This window comes from Cygnus olor, chromosome 11 (assembly GCF_009769625.2).
Source record: "Cygnus olor isolate bCygOlo1 chromosome 11, bCygOlo1.pri.v2, whole genome shotgun sequence".
Classification (NCBI taxonomy): domain Eukaryota; kingdom Metazoa; phylum Chordata; class Aves; order Anseriformes; family Anatidae; genus Cygnus; species Cygnus olor.
The window spans coordinates 19,575,118-19,597,381 of record NC_049179.1 but is presented as its reverse complement, the minus strand read 5'-3'; the positions used below and the strand labels follow the sequence as shown (position 1 = coordinate 19,597,381).

The 22,264-nt window shown below is 40.7% G+C and overlaps 1 protein-coding gene across 3 annotated transcripts in view; it reads left to right on the top strand.

Moving 5' to 3' along the window:
- The window catches only part of MEGF11 (multiple EGF like domains 11), a 286,501-nt gene that overhangs the window by 191,999 nt on the left and 72,238 nt on the right, over positions 1–22,264 (top strand). For all 3 annotated transcript variants that reach the window (XR_005823454.1, XM_040570532.1, XM_040570531.1), the window contains exons 11-13: positions 4,548–4,684; positions 10,108–10,320; positions 17,400–17,574. Coding sequence is in view for 2 of the 3 variants with exons in the window: in XM_040570532.1 (XP_040426466.1) it covers positions 4,548–4,684; positions 10,108–10,320; positions 17,400–17,574 (525 nt within the window). In the remaining variant the exon portion in view is untranslated. The remainder of the gene's footprint in view (positions 1–4,547; positions 4,685–10,107; positions 10,321–17,399; positions 17,575–22,264) is intronic.

Sequence of the window (22,264 nt, the reverse complement as noted above, 5' to 3'; positions counted from 1 at the left end):
TTTGTTATGTGTGCACAGCACTTACGCCACTAGTCTCTGACTGGTAGCTACCGTCGTAGAGTTAAAAAAACAACAGTAAAAATGCAGCAACTACTCATTGCACTTCTGTGTGGGAGGAGAAGAGGAAAAAATTCTCTCCGAATTACAGTTCTTTGGAATATTCCCTGCACCACCAGACACTGCCCTCACACGAGATAGAAAGCTCAAAGCCCAGCTCAGCGTTGTCAGAAACACTGCACTGTTTCCCTTTCAGGAAACAGGGAGAGGGAGAAGTCAAGGGGAATTCAATGGCTCAGGCAGTCGTTAAAGCAGAAGGAATATACACAGGGAGACAGAGACCAGTTCAGTGCCCCGTCCTTACTCAGGCATAATTCCCATTGATTGCAATAGATTTGCTTGCATCAGGGGTCACCCTAGAGAGAGCAAATTACCCTAACCTTTAATCCTGTGTGTCAAGAAAGCAAGGCCAAACATTTTAAAAGTCCTTAACTTTATCAATAATGTGATAATTAACTCTCTCGGGGCTTGCCAAGTCTCACAGGCCTACATACCGTTTAGCTGAGCTAAGTTTCCTGGCAGTTTTCCCATATCTGACAATTAGTCTCTTGGCAAACTTGCTGGATATTAATGCATGCAAGTACTGTGATTTTCTATTTTAATACAAGGAAGACCCTGATGTCATCATATAACTATGACTTCTGATACGGCCCTTATACCCATTAAAACATTTTTGGACTGAACGAGATGTTTATGTTCCTTTGGATTGGTGCAGCAAATGCTGCCTTCATTTAGGTTCTCAAGAATCTTTGATCACGCACCTGCTTTTAGGTAAAACATGCCAACCATGAGACTCTGGTGGATATCAGGCAGCAACACAGGAGAGAACATTGCTGTGCAAACTTTTTGGTGGCAGCCATGTACTGAGAGCCATGTACTCTCTTCGCCTAACAATCACGGCCAAGGTGATGATGATAATACTGCATTTCAAATGACAAAGTAGCTGAAACTTCTCAGAAACTAAATAAGACAATGACATCTTACCCTGAACTGGCATGCAGTGGAGAGGAAGAAAAGGTTCTTTCCTAGAGAATACTTTCTAATGCATAAAGGAAGCATTCCAATATTTTGCGGGGCCTGTCAGTCTATTCTGGCAGTTAACCTAAGGATTGAGTAGTAAAGTGATTTAAATCAGCTCCCCTAATCTTCTGCATGCCAACATTTCTGAGGATATGAGCTATTTTGCTGTACTCTTCTTTACTTGTATTTTATCATCTGGAGTTCTCTCTTTTTTTTTTTCCAAAGCTACAAAGTCACTAAAGAGATTTAAGAACAGAGCAGGAAATTTTTAGAGGTCTTTTAGGATGCAGTGTAGACCTTAAAGAAGAGCCACAGTACTGGGGCTGCACAGCAGCTGTATTCTGGCCCACTTCTACCCTGTTCCTTACAGCTTGGAGTCTTTCCTTTGCATTTTTAGTGGCCCAGAGAGACTTTCTTGAAAACTGTGTTGTTGGCTGCTCTGTCCCCAGAGAAACCCTAGAGTTAACAATTGATGTTTGAAACAAGCTTAACTGAAAATTGAAGAGAGAAATCAAGTATTCTGGGGGAAGAAACTGAAATTATAAGTAAAAGCACTCAGCTTGTAAATGTTGAGATTTTAAGTATAAAGGGTCTCTCCAGGGTTTTAATGAAAAGCTGGTAATTCAGTACACAGGGAGAGAAAAATTATTTTTTCATGCTATAGTTTTAACTCTTGGTGGATGGAATGGTTTGTGAAGTGAGACACAAGTGGGCTGTAAATGAGCGAGGGAGAGATGATTGCTAGACAGCATTCATTTTATTTCACACCCTAGATAGTCTTTCTTTGACACCAGGAATTTTACTTGCTGATTTTGAGGCTTGAGACTGCATGTACGTGTTGAATATACCATCATGTTGGAAGTAGAGAATTCTCCCTGGATTTATACAAGTGCAAATCCACTTGGATTTTATTGCTGCTGGGTGAGCTGTGACTTTTATCCCTTCCTAGGGTAGACTTATTAACAGCAGCTCAGTTCCCTCAGGAGCTTGGTTGTCTCTGGGATGTGGAAGAGGAGGCAAGAAGTTGAATAGGAGGAAGTCCTAGGGTTCTTGGGTTCTTCCTTGGATCTGCTATCTTCAGAGCCTGGTTCTTTTATTACTTGCAATATTCCTTTCCTCCTGCTTCCTCCCAACCCATGCAGACTCTCCAGAAGCATAAAAAGTTGTACAAACTGTGTCCTGTGGGAATTTATTGTCTCATGTTTTTCTTGCCAAGAGGATGGTGGCTAACAACGCATTCTGTTGAAAGAGTCAACAAAATGGAGCTTCCAGCATTCTGCAGTGATGGGCTTTTTCCACTTCTGTGTCTGTGGGTGTGGGAGTTAGTGGGTGGCTGCTTTAGGGCCTCATCAACAATTTACAGCTTTAATTCTATTATCTCTCACATTTGCAGCATTAAATCCTCCAAGCACTCTCAGGAAGTGGGGAGGGAAGTTAAATTCAGCTCTTACAGCGCTTCTCAGAAACACTTTTGAAGGACTAGATTTCCATGCTCAGGAAACAGCAATCTTTCCTTGCATGACAGAACATTTGTCGCTAGCAACACACCCCGTTTGATGCCAGATTCCATTCTCGAGGCTCTGCATCATGGTGCCATGTTAATACAACACATCCTAATGTGCTAATCACTTCTTTCTCATTCCCCGAAACCTCCGCGCTTGATGAAGTTTGTAGCTGGGTCTATTTTTCTTTCTGTCTTGGGTTTTAAAAATGGGGCGGGAGGGCGAGGAGAAGACAGTAGAGCAGAAAAAAAATCTTTTCTGTGCTGCAAAATTGTAATAATATAGCAAACAATGTTAAAAGCAGAAGCTGGTGGTATCAGAGCCTTAAAAAAGCTGCTGATGGGGTGAACTTTGCGGATTAGATGTATAAGCAGCAGGAAACGGTGGTCTGACATTTGATCCTCCAGAGAAGGATGTTTTGGATTCCCTTAGTACATATTAATGCAAAAAGTTTGCCTGAAGATTCTCTGGGCTCCGAGGGGATGCATCACAGAGTATTGCTTTCTCATCATTTGTTGATAGAAATCCTGTTCTTTTTGAGACGTGAAGAGAGAAAGTATTTATTATCAAGATAAATGGATGCTTACATTTTCAGATATATAGCAGTGTGTATTACTTAAGCCCAGAGACACCCGTTTTTTAACACTGTAATGTGAATGTTCTTGAACCAAGGCCAAGCTGTCTATTTTACAGCCAAGGAACCACCTATCACTGGCTGGGAAAGGCTTGAAGCATCTATTTTATGGTTACGTTGCAGAGCAGCCTCTCCACTATGGGGTTGTGGATACTGCTGAGCTTCCCAAACTCTGGAGAAGGGAACCCCAATGAGTGAAAGCAGCCATTAATGCTCCTGTGTTATGTTTTGTATAGATTCGTTCTAACATATGCTTTTTTTCAAAACACCTTGCCCCTGGGTCTTAGTTAGGGAAATAAGACTTCTGGGAGATTAAAACAGAATAACAGGGACAAAAAAAAAAAAAAAAAAAAAGACATTTCTGTCCAACACTTTGCTCTGTTCATGGCACTGGCAGCAGCTCCACTTGCTACCATTGCCAAACGTTTTCCAGTGTAGGACCCCATCTTCAGATCACGCACTGCCAGAATGGTTTTGGCTGAAATTATTCAGCTGGATGCCAGCCTCAGATTTTATGTTTGCTCACATAAAAAACCATTTATACAACTTCTAAGAAAGTCTAGGGAAATCCTTGCGAGGCCTTGACACTTGGCAGGGAACATTGTATGACACCTGGAGGAAAACCACCTGAATTTGGCATTTGATTCTGCAAAGAAACTGCCCATGGGAAGCATTCTCTACTTTGAGGATGAACAGCTAAAGCAAGGCTTGCCCAGCAATTGCTTTTCCTGCTGAGAAGTGCCAGGGTGCACAACCAAGAATAACCAGCTGTCTGTTCTTCACTCTCAGGGATGGTTACATGGGATGGGGAGGAAGGAAGCAGCTCAGAGATGGGGATTTGGTGGGTCAGGATGAGAGAAGGCTGAAAGGGAGACTGCAACCCAGATTTTGTGTGGACAGGAATAAAGAGGGAGGAGAGCAGAGGGCTGAGAGCGTGAAATGGAGGAAGATGGTAGCCACTGAGATGTGGAACTGAGGCAGGTCAGGGAGAAGCACCAAGGTTGAGGATAAAGAGCTGAGAGGATGTTGGATGATGCATCCAGCCAACGTCGAGGGATTAGGCAGATTTTCTACTGCAAAACTACTTCTTATGGCCAAAAGGCTGCCGCACTGGTAGTGTGGAGTGTCCAGTTGTTTCTCTGTCATCACTGGAGTCTTTCTGCAACAGTCCCAGTCTCTTCTTCCCACCCTGCCTCTTTCACAGCTTGCCAAAAGCACTGGCATGTACCACTCTGTACTGACTGAAGAGATGAGGGTAGAGGGAAAGGAGTGGGTAGGAATTCATTGCATTATGACCATTGACTGAACTATTGCTCTCTCTGCAACCTTACCAGGGGCTGGTGTGTGCACAGCCATGTCCTTCTGGAACATTTGGAATTAACTGCAGCCAGGACTGTCCATGCCACAATGGAGGACACTGTGATCCTGTGACAGGAAAATGCATCTGCACACCTGGGTATATGGGAGACAGGTAAAAATCAAAACTGCAAAGCCTTTACTTTTAACCATCAGTTGGCAATATTTATATCCCTTCTAGGACAATCTTACTCTCAGAAAAGCAGTGTTAAGCTTCTCTTGCTGCAATTAGGTTCATCTTTCTAAAGCAGTTCAAACATTATAAATGTGGCAATGTTATTACTTTTTATTGGCAATGCTCTCCATTTACAGTTTTTTTAATATAACTTTTAAAATTTAATGGATTAAATTTAATTTAGATATTTACAGTGATAAATTTAATAGAGAGCATTACATGTTTACAAGATATGTAAATGAACTATATTTATACAAATTAATATCCTCAAGAGTAAGCAATGCAGCAGTTTAATGTTTCCCTCATCCCCTCTGTGCTGCTGCAGCACTGATACATCTTAGACACCAACAAAGGGTGATAAATCCTCAAAATTCATAAATGAAAGGCTTCACCCATAAATCAATCTAAGCAGATGATAATGTTGCTTTACAAAGGTGTCATGGACTTAGCAAAATGACTACAGAGCTAAGTCAAGGTGGGATTATAACACATGCTGGTTTAGCCCTCCAGCTAATCCTGCCAGCAAGGCTAACGATGGTGAGGAAGCTGCAGATGAAGAAGCTTTCATTTGCAGTTTTCACTAGAGATTGGACTATGTCACCAGACTTTCCAAAGACCATGTGCACAACTGACTAGCATATCCTGTGCTAAAGCCCTTTCTCCTATATCTTCTCTTCTTTTATTAGCTAGAATAAGCTAGTGCTGGTATGTCAACATACACTAAAATTATATTTTTATGCAGCAAAGCTCACTGGAATTTCTCATTTCTTCCATCATTGTATAATCAGCAGGTCTTTACAGCACACAAACAGACCAGCCTTCAACACTGCTCTGGTGTTGCAAAGGCCGTGTTCTGTCCCGTTGAATGTAGGTGCTCCTTGTTTACATTTCATTGACAGGGGTAATTGGAAGGGGCTCTGGAGATTATGACAGGATTTGCACGTGGTTAAATATGGTGGAAATACTTACTATTTCAAATTGATTTAGGTGCCTCCATCTGGAGGCAGTGATTTCAGGATCCCTGGGATACACTGCGAGGGCACCGTATAATTGCTATTGCTAACCAAAGTTTTCTTTTTCTCACCTTTTGGAGACAATGCCTCTAAAAGAAGCAGCTGCGCAGCCTCACACCTACAGTAGTGACCACACTTCAATCACAAGCTGCCCTCAGTCCTGGCCCTCTGGCTGTAGGTCTCCTCATCTGGTTGTTGCAGACCCAGATCGATTTCTGGCCGTAGGTGAATCAGCAGCGTTAGAGTTGTCAGGAGCTTCCAGCCTGCAGCTGAGCCAGCTTCTTTGCTCAGCTGCCAAGATAGCCTCCAGCCGCAAGGGAGGACATGCAGCAGAAGAGCTGGCTCTGCTACAGGAGCATGGCACAGGGAAAGAACAGTTATGGGCTGTTGTACTGCTTGCAACACTTAGGTGCACTCCAGCAGTAAGAGCAGAAAAACTGGGTACCAGGACCATTGATGGACCCGGAAAGGAGATGGCAAGTAGACAGCAGAAGACCCAAATCTGAGTCCTGTCAAAAGCAAAGGTTTTTGCCACTTTATCCCTTAGAAAGGGTCTGGAGAAAAAGGCTCAGGGAGAGACAACAGAGGAGGCTCTACAGGGGAGACTTCACAAGAACTGTCCTTAAGCAGAGGGAGTGTGGGCTTTTCAGATATGTCCTTGCAGAAAGGTGAGAGAGATTTGGACTCCAAAGAGAGATGTGGTTTGGGATGACAAAGAAAAGCAGGGAGGGACAAAACAAGGCACAATTGGTTGGAAAATGTCAAAAAGAAGCTGAGGGAAAGTCTCACAGTGAACCAGTACCCACGCAAAACCCTTAGGAATGAATCACCTGCCCTCTCCTGGAGCAGGAAGGTAAAAGATAGACATTGAAGGGCGAGGCTGAGGAGCAGAAATGCAGGCACATGAAAAGATTAGTGAGTACAGGAGAAAGTTAAGAGAGAGGACAGTTCTGAAAGCAGCAAGCAAAACTAATATTAGCCTAGACATTACCACCTTCCAAATGGGTTGTCAGAATGTTAAAAAATGTTTATCAGCCTTTAATCAGCCTTTAGCAAGGGAAGTGAAGCCATGGGCCCATCGCATTCAGTTGGAGCCTTTTGCTTGGGCTGGGACAACACAAACTGCAACGCTTTGCTCTGAAGAGCCGCGCGTACCCTCACCTTGCTGTCAGCTACAGCTAGCTGGAGGGAGATTGCCCATTGATTTCACCGATGGTAGGAGCAGGCACAAGGTCTTAAAAAAGTCTAAATTGCTTTCCTTGTGTGTTTGTAGAGCATGGACAATGGAATGGATTAGTCAGCTCCGTGTTAGTTTAGGGTCTATTTTACTTTCTGGATCTCGTAGCTGTTGCCATGCTGCAATATAATTGCAAGTGTAGCAGGAGAAAGCTGCTGCACAACAAAATAATGATTTCTTTGAAATTGTACAAGGCGATGAAAAAATATTCTTAGTAATAACAGATTTTATGAATAACAGCAATAAAAAATAAACGTGCTTTATCTACTATTATCCTTTTTAATTGTCAATAAGTTCTGTATAAATCCACCACCATTGTCTCGTGCAGAAGATAATAACATGTAGTTAGGTAAATCTTTGTGGAGATGAAATGGTCATAACGGTCTGTGTAAGTGTAATTGCCACACTTTGTTCCCTACCTGTTTTCCAGGAAGAGGCAACACACTAAATATCTAGTAAATTGGCAAGCACTATTAATAACTGCAGGCAGCTCTGTGCTGTGCTGCAATGACTGGATATGTCATGCAAATGTGTGTTTTGCAAACTGGAGAGGAATAATAGCAGAAGCACAGTTAGAAGCTGGGAATGGGGAATTCAATGGCTGACTGGAAAAGCGAACATACTGCTTTAGCTTTGTTTTACATATTGCCATTAAACTTAAAGACTAAGTCTGGGCAGAATAAATACCACATTTGTTGTAACAGTGTGAGCAGACTTATTCTTTTGTTGTTGTGTTTGTAACTTCTATCAACAGAAAGGCGATTCGCAGACTAGTGTTTTTTGGATGGCTTTCAATATTTGTCTGTGCGACATAAATGTGATCACTGTTGTGAAAATAAACAAACAAAGGAAAAAGCCCCAAATATTTTACAGCGTTATTCCATTAAAGTCCACAAAAATTGTAGGTGTATGTACCAAGTTCATCAGTTAAGCAGGCTGTCTTATGTTTAATATTTTGTGAAATTGCTTCCATTAATTCTACAGGTGACAGCCATATTATCCTGTCCCAACCCAAATAATTATAGTACATATTAAAGTACAGTGGATATTGTAATACGAATCTCCCCAGATAGGCAGAAAGCAATGTAAATTAAACAAGAAACATAACTAGGGTTTAGCAGCTCATTTTGTAATTTAATTGAACAATGTATCTGGTTGTTAATGGTGCTATGGACACATTAGATTGATATGTTGCAAAGGAAAGATGTTTAAGTAGAAAGCTAATTCCTGCTGTGATTATTCTTATGTTCCAGAGGAGTCGTTATTAGTATTCTTTGTATAAAATTCATTAGTAGTAGCTGCTTGATCTCCAAATAAATAAGTTGGTTAAATTGTTAGTAGAAAAAGGCTAATTATGTAAATGGATTAGGTCGTCAATATTTCATTTCCAGATGCTTTTCTCCCTGCTAGGTAATGCTTCATCTTCGATAAATATAGAATGATACAGTGCACTATTGACTAAGTATTCATCTCGTTGAGTACAGTGCTCTCCTGCTAACTAGTCGAGCTGTGTACGGCAGTGGAGACATAAGGCATCTTAATATGTTCTTCATTGCATTTCATTTGCTTCAAGTGGTTCAGCCCTAATGTTCCTCGTTCTTTGCTGGTTGTTTCCTTTGCAGCTGAACTACCCCGAGAGCTGCAGGGCTAGCAGCCAGTGCCGCTGGTGGTTCTCTCCCTTCCTGTTTGTCACAGGCTCCTCTCTTTGGGTATCATATGAACTCCTGAACTTGGATTGTGTAACTAGCAACTGCGTTGGTGCTTGCTGCAATTGAATCACTAGCTCGGCCTTTTGCTTTGTTCATTTATTTTTAGTAAAATGTGATAATCTGAAGCTGCAATAGCAATTCTTATATACTGGCAGTGTTCATTGCAGTTTTGCCTGGCTTGCATCACACATTAATCTTTTATTACTGATCGTTATATTAACTCTCACCTGCCAGCTGTGAAATGACCTGCAGAAAGACATTTAACAATTGCCTCTGAGTTTACAGTATACACTTTAATCAATGCTTAGGATTAAATTAATGCTGATAGGCAATTTCCAATATCTGGCATCCATGTGATAAGGGAATTGGGCTTTTCTGGACTTCTTTTTCTCTCTTTATTAACTGAAAAGGCATATCTGTATTTCACGGTGGATCATGTAAACTGTAGTACTGACTCATTGCAAAATTTTGAAACCACTGAATTATGTCAAGCACAGAATCAGTTGCTACTTTTAGGACTTTTGTTGAGCTTTTTAAAATGGGAAGTATTATAATCACTTAAACTGTAGGACAATGAAACAGGCTTTTTGGCAGACTTCATAATGTATTCAGTAGGGAAACAGTAGAAACAGTGCATGGAAGGTGTAATTTAAAACAATCTATGTATAGTGTTTGCAGGTTCAATTTTTATGTGTATCGAATATTAAAAATGTTGGCACTTTTGGAGAAGATACTACACTAAGCAGTGTGAAAGTGATTTGTCTGGAGATTTTATACTACTTAGCATCCCTGGAGTGAGAGATGAAATGCAAATTTGAGTTGCAGTTACTCAGAACACACGCAAAATACAAAGGAGTATATTTTCTCCTAGTTGGTATAAAGCAGGTGTGATGGCAGCGTAGAGGGAAAATAAAACTATATGTTGCTGGAGTACATTTAACTTAATGCTTAACAGACCACATTTCCTTTCAGACCTCATTATCACTCTATGACAACTGAATGCTTTTAAAGAAGGTGCACAGTCCTTCTGTAATGAAAAGAGAACAAAAAGATGAAGTTTATATATATATATATATATGTGTGTGTAAAGTATCTTATTCTATATCAATTTCTTATGGCTGGTGAATGGAAATGCTGAGGTCCAGGAAACAAGAATGCACTTTGTTAACTAATGCAAATTTTGCGGGATATAATTGGACAGAGATTAATGCAGTTTCAGTTAACAGCTATTTACATGCCCAAGATATCACATCACCCCAATGATATCAGTTCACGGCATATTACTTAAATAAATGAGCAATGATTTTATATCTAATTCATTAACAAAAACATGCCCATGTAAGAGTCATAAGTAAACTAGACTACAGTATTTAATTGGATCCCGTCTCACATATTTCATTACAGGTGTCAAGAAGAGTGTCCTGTTGGGACATACGGTTTTCAGTGCACACAAAGATGTGACTGCCAAAACGGTGCAAAGTGTTATCACGTCAATGGAGCATGTATGTGTGACCCTGGATTTAAAGGGATTCATTGCCAAGAAAGAATGTGTCCAGAAGGGTTATATGGCCTCAAATGCAACAAGAGATGTCCTTGCAATATTACCAACACTCTCAGGTAAGTACATCATGTTATATACTAGTGCAGGGACTGCTCAAATAAAAGCATTAGGGAAAAAATTCATTTAACTACAACCACATCCTTTTCTCTGTAGATTTAATTAAGAACATACAGTTCCTCTGTATTACAACCTTTGATTTAAAAGACCTCAGGTTTGGAATCATAAGCCTCAGTCTAGCCATCTACTAAGCATGTATCTGTTAACTATTTAAACAGTTTTGATAAGATCTAAAACAGTCTGACATATGGCCTTATCCTGTAGCTGCAGTCTTCTGGGCATAAAAAAAATATATGAAACCCATATATATGTATAATGACCCAATGAAGTTTAAAATATATAGATATGTCTAGTCAAATCCATCATTTTGGCTCTTTTTATGACACAGGTTTTCCTGTTAAATCTATAGACAGCAAGGGGACTTTCAAAATGAAACCTAATTTGCTTCAGTTTATGTCTCGTGGCAAATTACCTTGTTGAGAACACTTGAGGACAACGTATAAATAGACCAAAATCAATATCCCCAAGTCAGTCTGTGGAACTGTAACAAAGCCGACATTGTCAAAATAGACATCTCCTCTCTTCTCATATGTGCCTATTTTTGCTCTTCATTGAGTATGTGTATGTGTGAAATATTCAGGTAGAAAAATATCAGGGAAGTGTACCTAAAATGGAATACGCCTCACTTAAAAGGTCAGGTCTCAATGTTTTATTCCCTTTTGCTTTTTTTAGGATCTTATTCTTGAGGTTCTTATTACTAAGAGCTAAAGCCACTTGACTAAAGACTTGAGACTAACATGAGACAGGTTGATTTTTCATTCCCTTTGCAGGCTTAAATAAGTTTTCTGAACCCCCAAAAAGGAAGAATTTAAGACTCTTCTCTGTTATCCTGTTTGCTATTTTTTGTATCTCCTGACTGTTAGAATTGCTATTTGGAGGTTCCTGTACAGTAAAGGCAGCCTGGACAGCAAAAACGCCCTGGCATGAGCTTTTCTGAAGGCCTGGGGTGCCCACATTTCTCTTCCATGTCTGCAGGGCCCCTCAGCTCCCACCTGATTTCCTCTCTTTTTTGTCCATTACTGTTAAGCATTCACAGCCAATCCAGGATTGTGTAGGCTTCAGAGGGAGGTGAGGATAACTGATGCCCAAGCAAACATGCCCTTGATACGAACATTCTTCAATTTTAAACCAGACAGGTGGAGACCGACTGTCTTGCTGATGATGACAAACCTACCTGGCAATGTTGCAGCTTGATAAAATATAAACACTCTCCTCAATTATGTATGCAAGCAATACCGCCTAATTTGTGCATGCACACACACACACAAACACTTCAGGCAAATCTGTTTGTGTGCTTGAGATAGATTCTATTTGTCTCAGTCTTGGAAATAAACAGGTGATCTTTCTTGTAAATTCAAGTTCAACTGTGAGTGGAGAGGCTTTGCTTCACCGAAAGTCGGAGCTCACAGTGGATCACTTAAAAAGCCTTGTAATGCTGATCATATGAGTCCTCTACAGAAAGACAGCTGCTAGCTCTGGAGGGTTTGACAGCGAGGATCCAAAGTGCTCGGCACCTCAAGGGGAGCTCCAAACAACAGGCTTCTGTCCCTTCTGAGTGTTTTGTATATCATGATACCACTGCAAAAAGTAACATCCCTGAGGCATGAGCTGAGCAATACACACAAAAGGTTAATGTTGTGTTGTATTGAGGACAGGTGATGACTCAAGAATTACCGCAGACAGAGCTAAGTTGTAAACTCTTGCATAACACAGTTTTTTGCCAGTATGCACGACTTAAACCTGCAGTAAACACACAGCAAATTGCTCCTCACTGAAAGCTCTTTTTCATGTGTATGGTAGGGTGAGACTAAGCTCTCAGCCAGTAGTTGACACTGTGTCTTCCCCCCTCATATCCGAGCCTGCAGAAATCTGTTTTTGTGCCCTTTTTCCCAGAAAGTTGTAAACACAGTGGAAGGTCTGCAGGCCATGGGCAAGAATGAGTTTGGCTTCTGTTTCTCAGATAACTGCTTGATTCATCAAGAGTCTCTTACGTGTGGGAAGATTGGGGGTTTGAGGGTGCAAGACTTCATCAGGGTCATTAAAAAGGACTGGCCAGGAGATGCTCTAGGGGGTTACCAGAAGATCTTCCCTGAAGGAACAGCCTAGCGCCATCCACCTGTGAAGGAAGGTGAGGTCTCAAGGATGAGAGGGCTCAGACAGATGGAGGATTGAATCCTCTCCCAGCTTTTTTCTAGACGTGTGGTTATTCTTACACACCATGTACCTGCCCTGTGCATGGCTGCTCTCTGACAGATACTTGTTATGCCTTCCCTCCCATCACTCCTTCATCAGTTTCACTTGCAGCATCCTCTGCTAAGATGGTATCTCTGTTCCCTTAATAAATGAGTCTAGTCTCTCCATTGATAAAATCTCCCTTTTTCCTGCATCTTATCACTGCTGTTATGGAACAAAGAGATATCAGCAAGCTGTAGATCTGTAAATGTTCTTTCATTCATCCATGGTATTTCGGCTTTCCACTTTTCAATGAGCTCCTCAGAGCACTGTCAATTTCTGAGCCAAGGAGTGTCAGAGCTGATGGAAAATGACCTTCTCTAAAGGCACTCCGTATTCTGAGCAAATCTTTTTACTGATTGTTTAGCCTGTCCCATGCAACACGCTTCTCTTCCCACCCACCTCCTCCCCTGAGTTCCTGTCATTACTACAACCATAGTCTTCCAAAGTGATTAATTTATCGACAGCCATATATTCCATTTTTCCCAGAAGCCATTTAAACTGTTGACTACATCTAGTGATACCTAAGTGTGTAGGAGAATTTTATAAACACCTGAAAGGTGGTGAGGGAAGCTTGCTTATTTCTGTCAGTTATTTTGACTCATTTGGTCTGGTTATTGGAAAGCTGGCTGGAACAGTAAGTTCTGGGGGCTTTGAGGAGCAAGTTAGAGAGGAACATTAAGAAATACACATTCAGCTCTCCTATTTTCATAGATCTATCTATTTTAATGTCTGAAGAGACCAGTCTGATCATCTACTCTGACCTCTTGCATAGCAACGGCTGAAGAACATCATCCAATAATTTCTGCATCAAAGCCCTCTGAAAGGCACATTGTATGTGTGACTTTTGAATGACTCCAGAATTAGGTAATTTATACTGCACTGGTGACTTGGACTGTCCTTCCACAGGGAAGGATAAAACTGGGAAAAACTTCCTTGTGCAAGAAACACATGTTGAAACAGTCCACAGTAGTCAGAAGGGCATGCTTTTCTGAAAGTAGAGGAGGAGATCAATAGGTGGAACAGTCTGAGCCACCCAGCTGTCTTGACCACTGGTGTGGAGTCACCATGTGGACCCATAGCCTTTACTAGTGTCTTTCCAAGGTCAGAGACGTGAGAAGGGAAGCAAGACACAATGACCTTTTAAGCCCTGACACTTTTCTACCTGCAGCTCAGCTACCATGACAAAGTCTAATGGAATGGATAGACCTCCAGAGGCTCTAATTATCGCCACAATGTTGAAAAGTTTAGAAGGACCAAATCCCACAGACCTTACATGAAGTTTTGCCTTGAACTAAATCAAGAATGTACTTGAATGAGGCTGGCTTTGAAGGTGTACTGGACTGAAGTAGTGGCCCTGCAGTCTCATTGCAGCTACTTCTTCAAAAGGAAGAGAGCATTTAGTAAGGGAGACTGGATGTAGAATGGACATCAAGAGAGAGCAAATACCGTTAAGTAAGAATTAGAGCTATTTATTAAGATGAGATAACTGGTGCTAGTGTATAAACAGAAAGTCGGAAAATTCACTGGGAAGAATTTGTTTTGACTGAAAGATGTGTGGAGAACAAATTCAGGAACTGGAACAGACTGTGCTGTCTAAAGCATTTATTTTCCCAATTTGCCTTTAGAAAGTTAAATTACCTGGAGCGAAAGAAAACAGGTTTCCTCAAAATTAGATGCTTAAAAAATGCAAACATCAAAAAATACTTTCTTTTTTTTTCAGTTCAGCTAGTATCAAAACAGTATCAAAAATCTTTCAATACTGTTAATGTGGCTCAAAAGCCAAGGAGCCTATGGTAGCTTCCAAACTGCAGCAAGAGCCATGGAACAATTTCTTTCTCCTGCCATGTTGTGTGCTGTGGACAGATTCCAGTTTCCACCTCTGCTTGGCCCAGTGCCAGAGGAACACTTGGCTGCTTGCACTCATTCTAGGTTTTTTACACTATTCCTTACTGTTATCCAAGAGATTTGGAGAAATAAAGGTTGTTAAGATTCAATGCAAATACTAATGCTTAACACTGCCAAATTCTTTCAAGACTAAGGTTTCCTTCCTGCTCTCATCAAGTGGTTTGAAAGCAGATGTTAGTGGGTTTGCGTTCTGGGATCCTTTCTAAAACCCCAGGCTCTCCTGCCCATCCATTAAGAGATCCTTTTCCAGAGGAACTGTTTGTATTTCTTAATTTCAGTTTATTGGTGGCATGGAGAAGTGCCTTACATATGCTACCTTTCTATTGCCTTGAAAAGTTATATGGGCCATGAAAGGTACATTCAGAACAGAAAGGGAAGAATTATACAAATAATTCACATTTCTAACTATATTTCCTATTCCTTGTTTTAACAACTTTACCATTAATTGCCTCAAATTTTTCAACTTCAGTGCAGCTAGCATTTAGTTCACTGGATACACTGGATGCATAGGTGGTTGGATGGATGACAGATGAATTTCCTAGCTATAGTTATATGTCAGGGTATGTAGCTTAAACACAGTGAAGGTTTACAGGATGCCCATATAATAAGAGAAACGTTCCTAACTCACACATACACACATACATGTACTGCTTCTACATTGTGAGCTGCAATATATTTAGTGAATAATTCTGATGAATTTAATGGAATAGTTCACACTTACCAGAATATAAAAATATTAATAATAATAATAAAAATCTAGGACTATTTAGTGACATCAGCTGCAGGTCTTAAAGATCTGCAGAGGAGGAAAAGTATCATTTTACAGGTGGAAAAGATGAAATACAGAAGGGATCATTTATATGGCCAAGATTCACTGGCAGAATCAGGAAGAGAACAGCTGTCTTATGAATTTTGGGTAAGCATTTAAATTGCAGACATCTTCGAGTTAACACTGTATCAGGGCACCTTAATTGTCAGAGGGGTGTTTGTGATTCAGGGCTCTGTATTGCTCCTATCTGAGACAACTCTCCCATGTCCCCAGGCTGGACACAGCCTGCAACCTCATTACATGCGGAGCTAGCTACATAGCTTTGGGGTCTTTTTGCATGCTACGCTACCATAAGACTATGGTGTGTCTTAATGTTTGGTTTGCCAAAAGCTTGGGAAACGTTTATTCTGCTACCGTCAAGGAAAAGATTTCTTTACCCTGCTATATAGTTTGTTCTCCAGCTGTTGCTTCTTACCTGCAACTGTTGTTGTGGGTACCATAACTCTGCAATTTAAAGTGTTTAAAGAGTTCAAAGCACTCTGTAAGACAGCAAACGATGTGTATTTCAAAGCCCTGAAGAAATACAAGTGCTTGGCCTAGGAGAAGAAGAAAAGTCCAATATGCTAAGGCTAATGATAAACCCAGTCTTGCTTCATGGGGCAGATTACATGGATGCAGGGACCCACATCTGCATTGGGCTTTTCCTAGCTCAAAGCCTCACGAAGAAGCAGAAGGCAACTTGGCAGGGGGGCGGTGCACAGAACATTGTCTCAACCTTTTACTGGGCCTTGTTGTGGATTTTATGCCCCTTTCTCCCCCAGACTTCTGCAAAACCTACTTGGTTCTAGCTGGTTTTATTTCTTAATAAATAGCCTGCATCCCATGAAAAAAAGCTGTCTGTTTTGATGAAGGAGCCAACCTGGGAGTAGAAATTCTTACTGAGTGTAGTATTTTCAATTGAATTGTCATAGACTGATTCAAACTGCCATGAGCATACATTACATTTGAAGATTTAATTTAGCCAACGGATGCAGTTCTCATGGAAGCGCATGATACGTGTGGTAGTAGTGAAAACAAAGAAACAAAAAATCCACTCTAAAATGTGTCTTTAATGTTTAGCTTTCTGCTCCTATTAGGTAATGATTAATAGACTCAGAGGGGAAAAAAACGAGCTTTTATTATTTTCATCTAAATGTTAAGAGGTGCTGTGTGAACGACCATAATTTCAGGGACTGCTTTGTCAGAAGAATTTCATGGATAGTAGTTTGTTAAGCTGATGAATTGTTTTAATTACTCAGTCAAACGCTATTTATGACGAAACACATGACACTCACAAAATTTGATCATTCTTAGTCACAACAGTATGTGACTAACCTCTCCTACCAGTAATTGCCAGAAACATACTTGGAAATTACATTTTATGAGGCTACCTTGAAAATTAACATATAGGATATTAATTTTATAGGTGTAAGAAATCTATTCAGTCATGTCCGCAATATTAAACCGTAGCAATAAATAACCATAAAGGAAAATGAATAGATTCTATGAAGCAAAGAGAAGAGGAGGCTGAGGGGAGGCCTCATGGCGGCCTGCAGCTCCCTCACGAGGGGAGCAAAGGGGCAGGCGCTGAGCTCTGCTCTCTGCGGACAGTGACAGGACCCGAGGGAATCACTCCTAACCTTGAACATCTTTAACTGGCTGTATTACACCTAAATGGTATGGCACATACAGGGCTTAATCCTCGTGTGGTTAATGTCAACAACCCAGGTCACGTTGATCTGAGAACAGAAAGATATTTTCTGATCTGAGAACAGAAAAGAAATTATATTTTTAAATATAATGGGCTTAAAATTACCAGTTCTGTGAGAGTTCCCAAATGTTTGCAAGTGACACCACAGTATGGTATTTGGTTCCATATTCCCTATACATTTCCTGACTTATTTGGTGGCTTATGTTCACCGTCCCAGACAGTTCTCAGCTTTGTTCTGTTCTTAGTGTGACTCTTGCTGGCATTGCATTTGAAATGTTTAACTGAGATATTCCTGCAGTTAATGGACAGTATTTTTCCTTCCCGTCCACATCTTGTTAACGTCTGTCTGTCTTCATTAGCTGCCATCCATTGTCTGGAGAATGTAGCTGCAAAGCTGGCTGGGCTGGACTCTACTGCAATGAAACCTGTCCCCCTGGGTACTACGGCGAAGGCTGCCAGCTGACCTGCTCGTGCCAGAACGGTGCAGATTGCGACAGCATCACAGGAAAGTGTACGTGTGCACCAGGATACATGGTAAGTGAGGGCTGAGAACAATGGAGCATTTCATAAGGTGCCTGCTAAAAAGTAAAGAGGATTTTAATCTAATTTCAAATAATATTTGCATAAAAGTGGCCAGATGCAGGTAATTTTTCCCCATTTTACTGTAAGTCCACATAATTCTCCTTTGAACAGTGTCAACCTATTACTTCTGCTTACTTACTTAACATCAGTATTGTAAGTTTATGACTGTTGTAAGTATAAAGACTTGGTTCCCTGTCTTACATTCTAAGTCAAGACATAACAAAAAAGGTGTCAGATTATTGTCTGCCTGGAAGAGCAGAAAAAGAATTCTCTTGGCCTTTCAGCATGTTCATTGTCAGTCACGCTGTGTTTTTAATAGATGAAGATTTTTTTTAATGTTACAAATGATAGAGCAATTTATGTCTTTTCTGAGTATATTGGCAGGTGTCTTTTACCTGAGCATCAGAAAGAGCCTCAGACATTCTGAGGTAAACAAGCTTTATATTTTATAGACGAAATATAGAATGGCTGAAGAAATCAGCCACGGTGAAACAGAAAGAAGGCAGATCATGAGCTGATAGAACAAACAAGAGTTTCCACTGATATTTAGCAGCCAACTAAAATGCGCATCTCCTAGATGTGTTTTACCCTCTTGTTTTAAGTTAGCTTCAAAATGAAATGAATACATATCTTAAAATACTAGAGGCCTGATCTTTGACTATGCTGTAGCTCTTCTGCTTTGCTTTTATGACACACAGTGAACATCATATCAGGTAGCTTTAGAACCAACAGAAGGGGTATGGCATGCCCGATCTAGATACCATCAGTGCCTACTGCAGTGCTTTGGGTTTTCTTGGAAAAAGGTTGCTGTATTTTGCAAGGGTACATGCTGCTGTCATCTATATGGGAAGGATGTGCAACTGTGTGACAAGATCACATGTGTGGAGCCCTATATGTAATGAGTGGGATGCTAAATCCTGTTTAGCCTCCCTCCCTTCTAAATCTACACCTCAGCTTGTGATCACCAACTGCCATCTCCAGAACAGCAGAAGTGGGGTTATGGTTTAGAGTCATTTTTGTTCTCTGCTTCATGTCAAAAGCTGAACCTGAAAACAGGAGCTTCCACCTAATTTCCAGGAGTTCTCTCAATGCTGGGTATAAACATATTTATTTAGACATGAGGTGTAGGACTGGCAAAAGCATGCAGGGCAGCAGTACTTAGAGATGGTTTTTTAAAATAAAAAAAAAGAAAAAAAAAAAGAAGAAAAGAGCTTTGAGGTTTGATTCCCCACTCATTTACACTAATAGAAAACAAGAATTTATCTTGTCTGTACACCAGTGATACGTAAGTATTAATATAAAGTAGAGAAAAAGATGAAGACAGCAGCATATAAGTAGCAAATGCAAAACAAAAAGATACCAAGACCCTCTTTCTTATAAAGAATGCAGCTCAAGTTTGCAGCACAAGAATATTTTGGGACCCTTTACAGTACACATGTAAAAAAACTCATCATTTGTCCAATATATGTAGCTCCAAGACAGTGTTATTGCAGCTGTGAAGCCTGGGAAGATCCTATTGCATTGCTTCAAAATAATATTTAATCTCATAATAAAGAGCTTTCTTGCATTGACATTTAAACAGCTTGGTTATTGAGGATAGCTCTATAATCAGTGAAGCATATTTAGGCATTAGTATCATTGCTCTCTCATAATATACTATAATCTCTGGCAATTAGTCCATGAGGGGAAGTAAAGCCTTTAAATTGCTAATTTATTGCCTCTGAAGCGTATTTGTCATTTGTATGCATGCCAGATGACTTGAGTTGCAATAGTTCTTTCAAATGCTGGAGAACACATGCAGTAAAGAAAACTTGACAGGAACCTTTGCTTCCCACCCCAGAACAGCAGTGTCCTGACGAGCCACTCTAGCCGTACGCCGTACGCCCTATGCTCCACCACCTGGGCAGGGAAAAGGTGTCAGCGCTGCTTCCTGACACAGGCTGCAGGTCGTGGGAAAGATGCCATGGGGCCAGAACCCTCTCAAGGCTTGAAGTGGTTTATCTCAGTGATGCTCAAGATCAGGCTTTGCCTTCAGGTGTGCATGCCTGCCTCTTGGTGAGGCGATGGGGAGCGCAGCCTGCGGTAGAGTTTTGCCCTTGAATTCAGCCAGCCTACAAGCAATGCAGTGTCTGTTCCTGAATGCAGGATGTCTCTTTTGGCAGCACTGACAATAGAGAGATGCTAATATAGAACTGGGCAGAGGTAATTATTCAGAAAAGCCATAAATGAATCCCTCTTGCTTCTTCTAGCGTGAGGCTTGGCTGATGCAGCTCTGAGGTCAGAAGTTTTGACATGCGGTTGGAAAGAATGAAAGTGGGATCAACATTTTACACTTCACAGAAACACAGGAACTTATATAGCAGAGCAGGGTAAAGGGTTTCTAAGTAAGGGGAAAGTAAGAGGGCATAATGGCATGTGGGACACAACTGCAAAGGCAGAGATTCGACCCATAGGACGTTTGGGGTACTGGCTGGCTAAAAAACACAGTGACCAAGAAATCACAGTCTCTTCCTGACAAAGCACTCCTCCAGACCACTTGTCTTGCACAGATGGCTTGTCTTTTAACTGTGCCCTGCCTCGGCTGTGTCAGGGCAGCTGGGCTGGGTTTCAGAATGAATCATCTGCTATCACAGCCAAAACAGGGACATCTTGTTGGGATGCAGAACAAACCATTAAAAATACAAAGCATCTGGTCACCTTTATTAAACGTATTAAGCGGAAAGGCAGCCATCCCATAGGTTGAAATGTACGTGTGCAGAGCTCTTCATTTTTTGGAAGCTAAGCAGATTCAAGTGTTAAAATAAAAAGGTACATTGTAGCTCAAAAAATAATACATTATTTATTAGCTTTGACATTTCCAAAAATTCAAATGCCAATGCTAAATATTGGTGAGCTTGCAGTTTTGGATAGAATTTCAAAGCCTTTTATATCTTCTTTATTTTAGATGAATATATTGGGTCAGGCTCAACAACCAGATTTACACATACCTGGCTCTAAAAACAAATTACACTGGTGTAAAGATGTTATTGGGTATCAGTACAGATTGTATGTATGAGGTTTTGATACAACTGTGTTCACACTGGGATATTGCATTATTTTAACTGTGGGACGAGGGCATTGTACTATTTTAACTGCAGATGCTGTTTGTAGATTTGTCTGAAGAGGTAGCTGAGAAATCGGAGTGACCCGCTATTATACCCACAACAGCCCAGTTCTTGGAAGCAGCCTACAGAACGATAAAAGTAGGATAACAGGAGCATAGGAGACACAACAAAGTCTTATTCCCCAAAATCACAGAGCAGGTCTAGAGCTCCTCCTCATATGCTCCAGCAGTAGAGTCCCCACTGCAGGCCTTTTGTAACCCCTGTGCTTATTGCATCTCACTTGTGAAGGGGGGTTAAGGGCTTGTATTCATTAATTAAAATGATTGCAGGGAACCATCATTATAAACATGCTAATAGGGCCAATAGGGCACTTCCCCGAAGCTGGTAGTTTTTAAATATTTGAGGATTACCCCTTAGTACTCATGTGACGAATTGCCAGTGATGTTTTTCTGAAGAATGGTTTTGAAAAGCCAGTCTGCTGCCATTTCATTTGTGGCAAGAAGGAGTCTGATAAAAACACACAGGGACTACACAAAGATTACCCTTAAAAAGGAGACAGGGAGATTCTCAACTGGTAGAAATTGGATCCTTACTCCCACACGCAAATATTCACTCCTTGCAAAAAATTATTTGGATTCAATTACGGGGGTGATGAGAAGGGTTATACTAACTTGCACCTCTCCCTCCTTCCAAATTCTGCTTTCAGATGCTCTCTTACAAGCCCACTGAAGTCTTTTTTGCTATAGGGATGTAAAAGAAATCAGGATTTGCCCCGTCCTCTCTTCTTTGTTTTTGGTTCATTGAATTTTATTCCTGTAATTCAATAAATGTGTTGAAGAAGGCCAGAGAATATGAATTAAATATGACAGGAGACCACAGGAATCCTGACCTTCTGTCTCACAAGGAAATCTTGAAACCAACCCCCTGCACATACCTATCAGCTTTCTAGCCACTGAAATCGTTACAGATACTATTGAAATACAACTCAGTTCACCTTCTCCATTGCACAGCTAATTGCAACCTTCTTGAAAACAGTAGCTACCTAGACACCTCATCCTGTGATATGCCTGTGTTTCTTTATGGATGCTTTGTTTTCTTCCTTTGAAAAATGTGTTTAACTTCAAATGCTTTCATTCTGTTTATTGTGGCAAGGAGATATGTAGTTAAAACATTTCTCTGGCCAAGACACTGAGAAAACTTTAACACTTATCTGTGGAAAGTGCGGTCAGCCTTTACTTCAACGGACACTTAGGTCTATATTTCACATCTAGATGACAGAACTTATATTACTTTAAAGAGTTCATCTATTTATGCTGCTATTTTTTGAAGACCTGTCTACTTTTATTGAACCCTGCATGCCGGCAAGCAAAGCTAGCACTTCATCACCAAAATGAAAGAATTCATTTTGACATTTTTCTATTCCTTGACTATATTAGTAGATCCCATACAAGCTGATCCCTGAATTACACAGTACAGGAAAAGATGGAAACAACAGGAGAGATGAACTCTTACTACAAGATTTTTCAGCTTTTGGGATG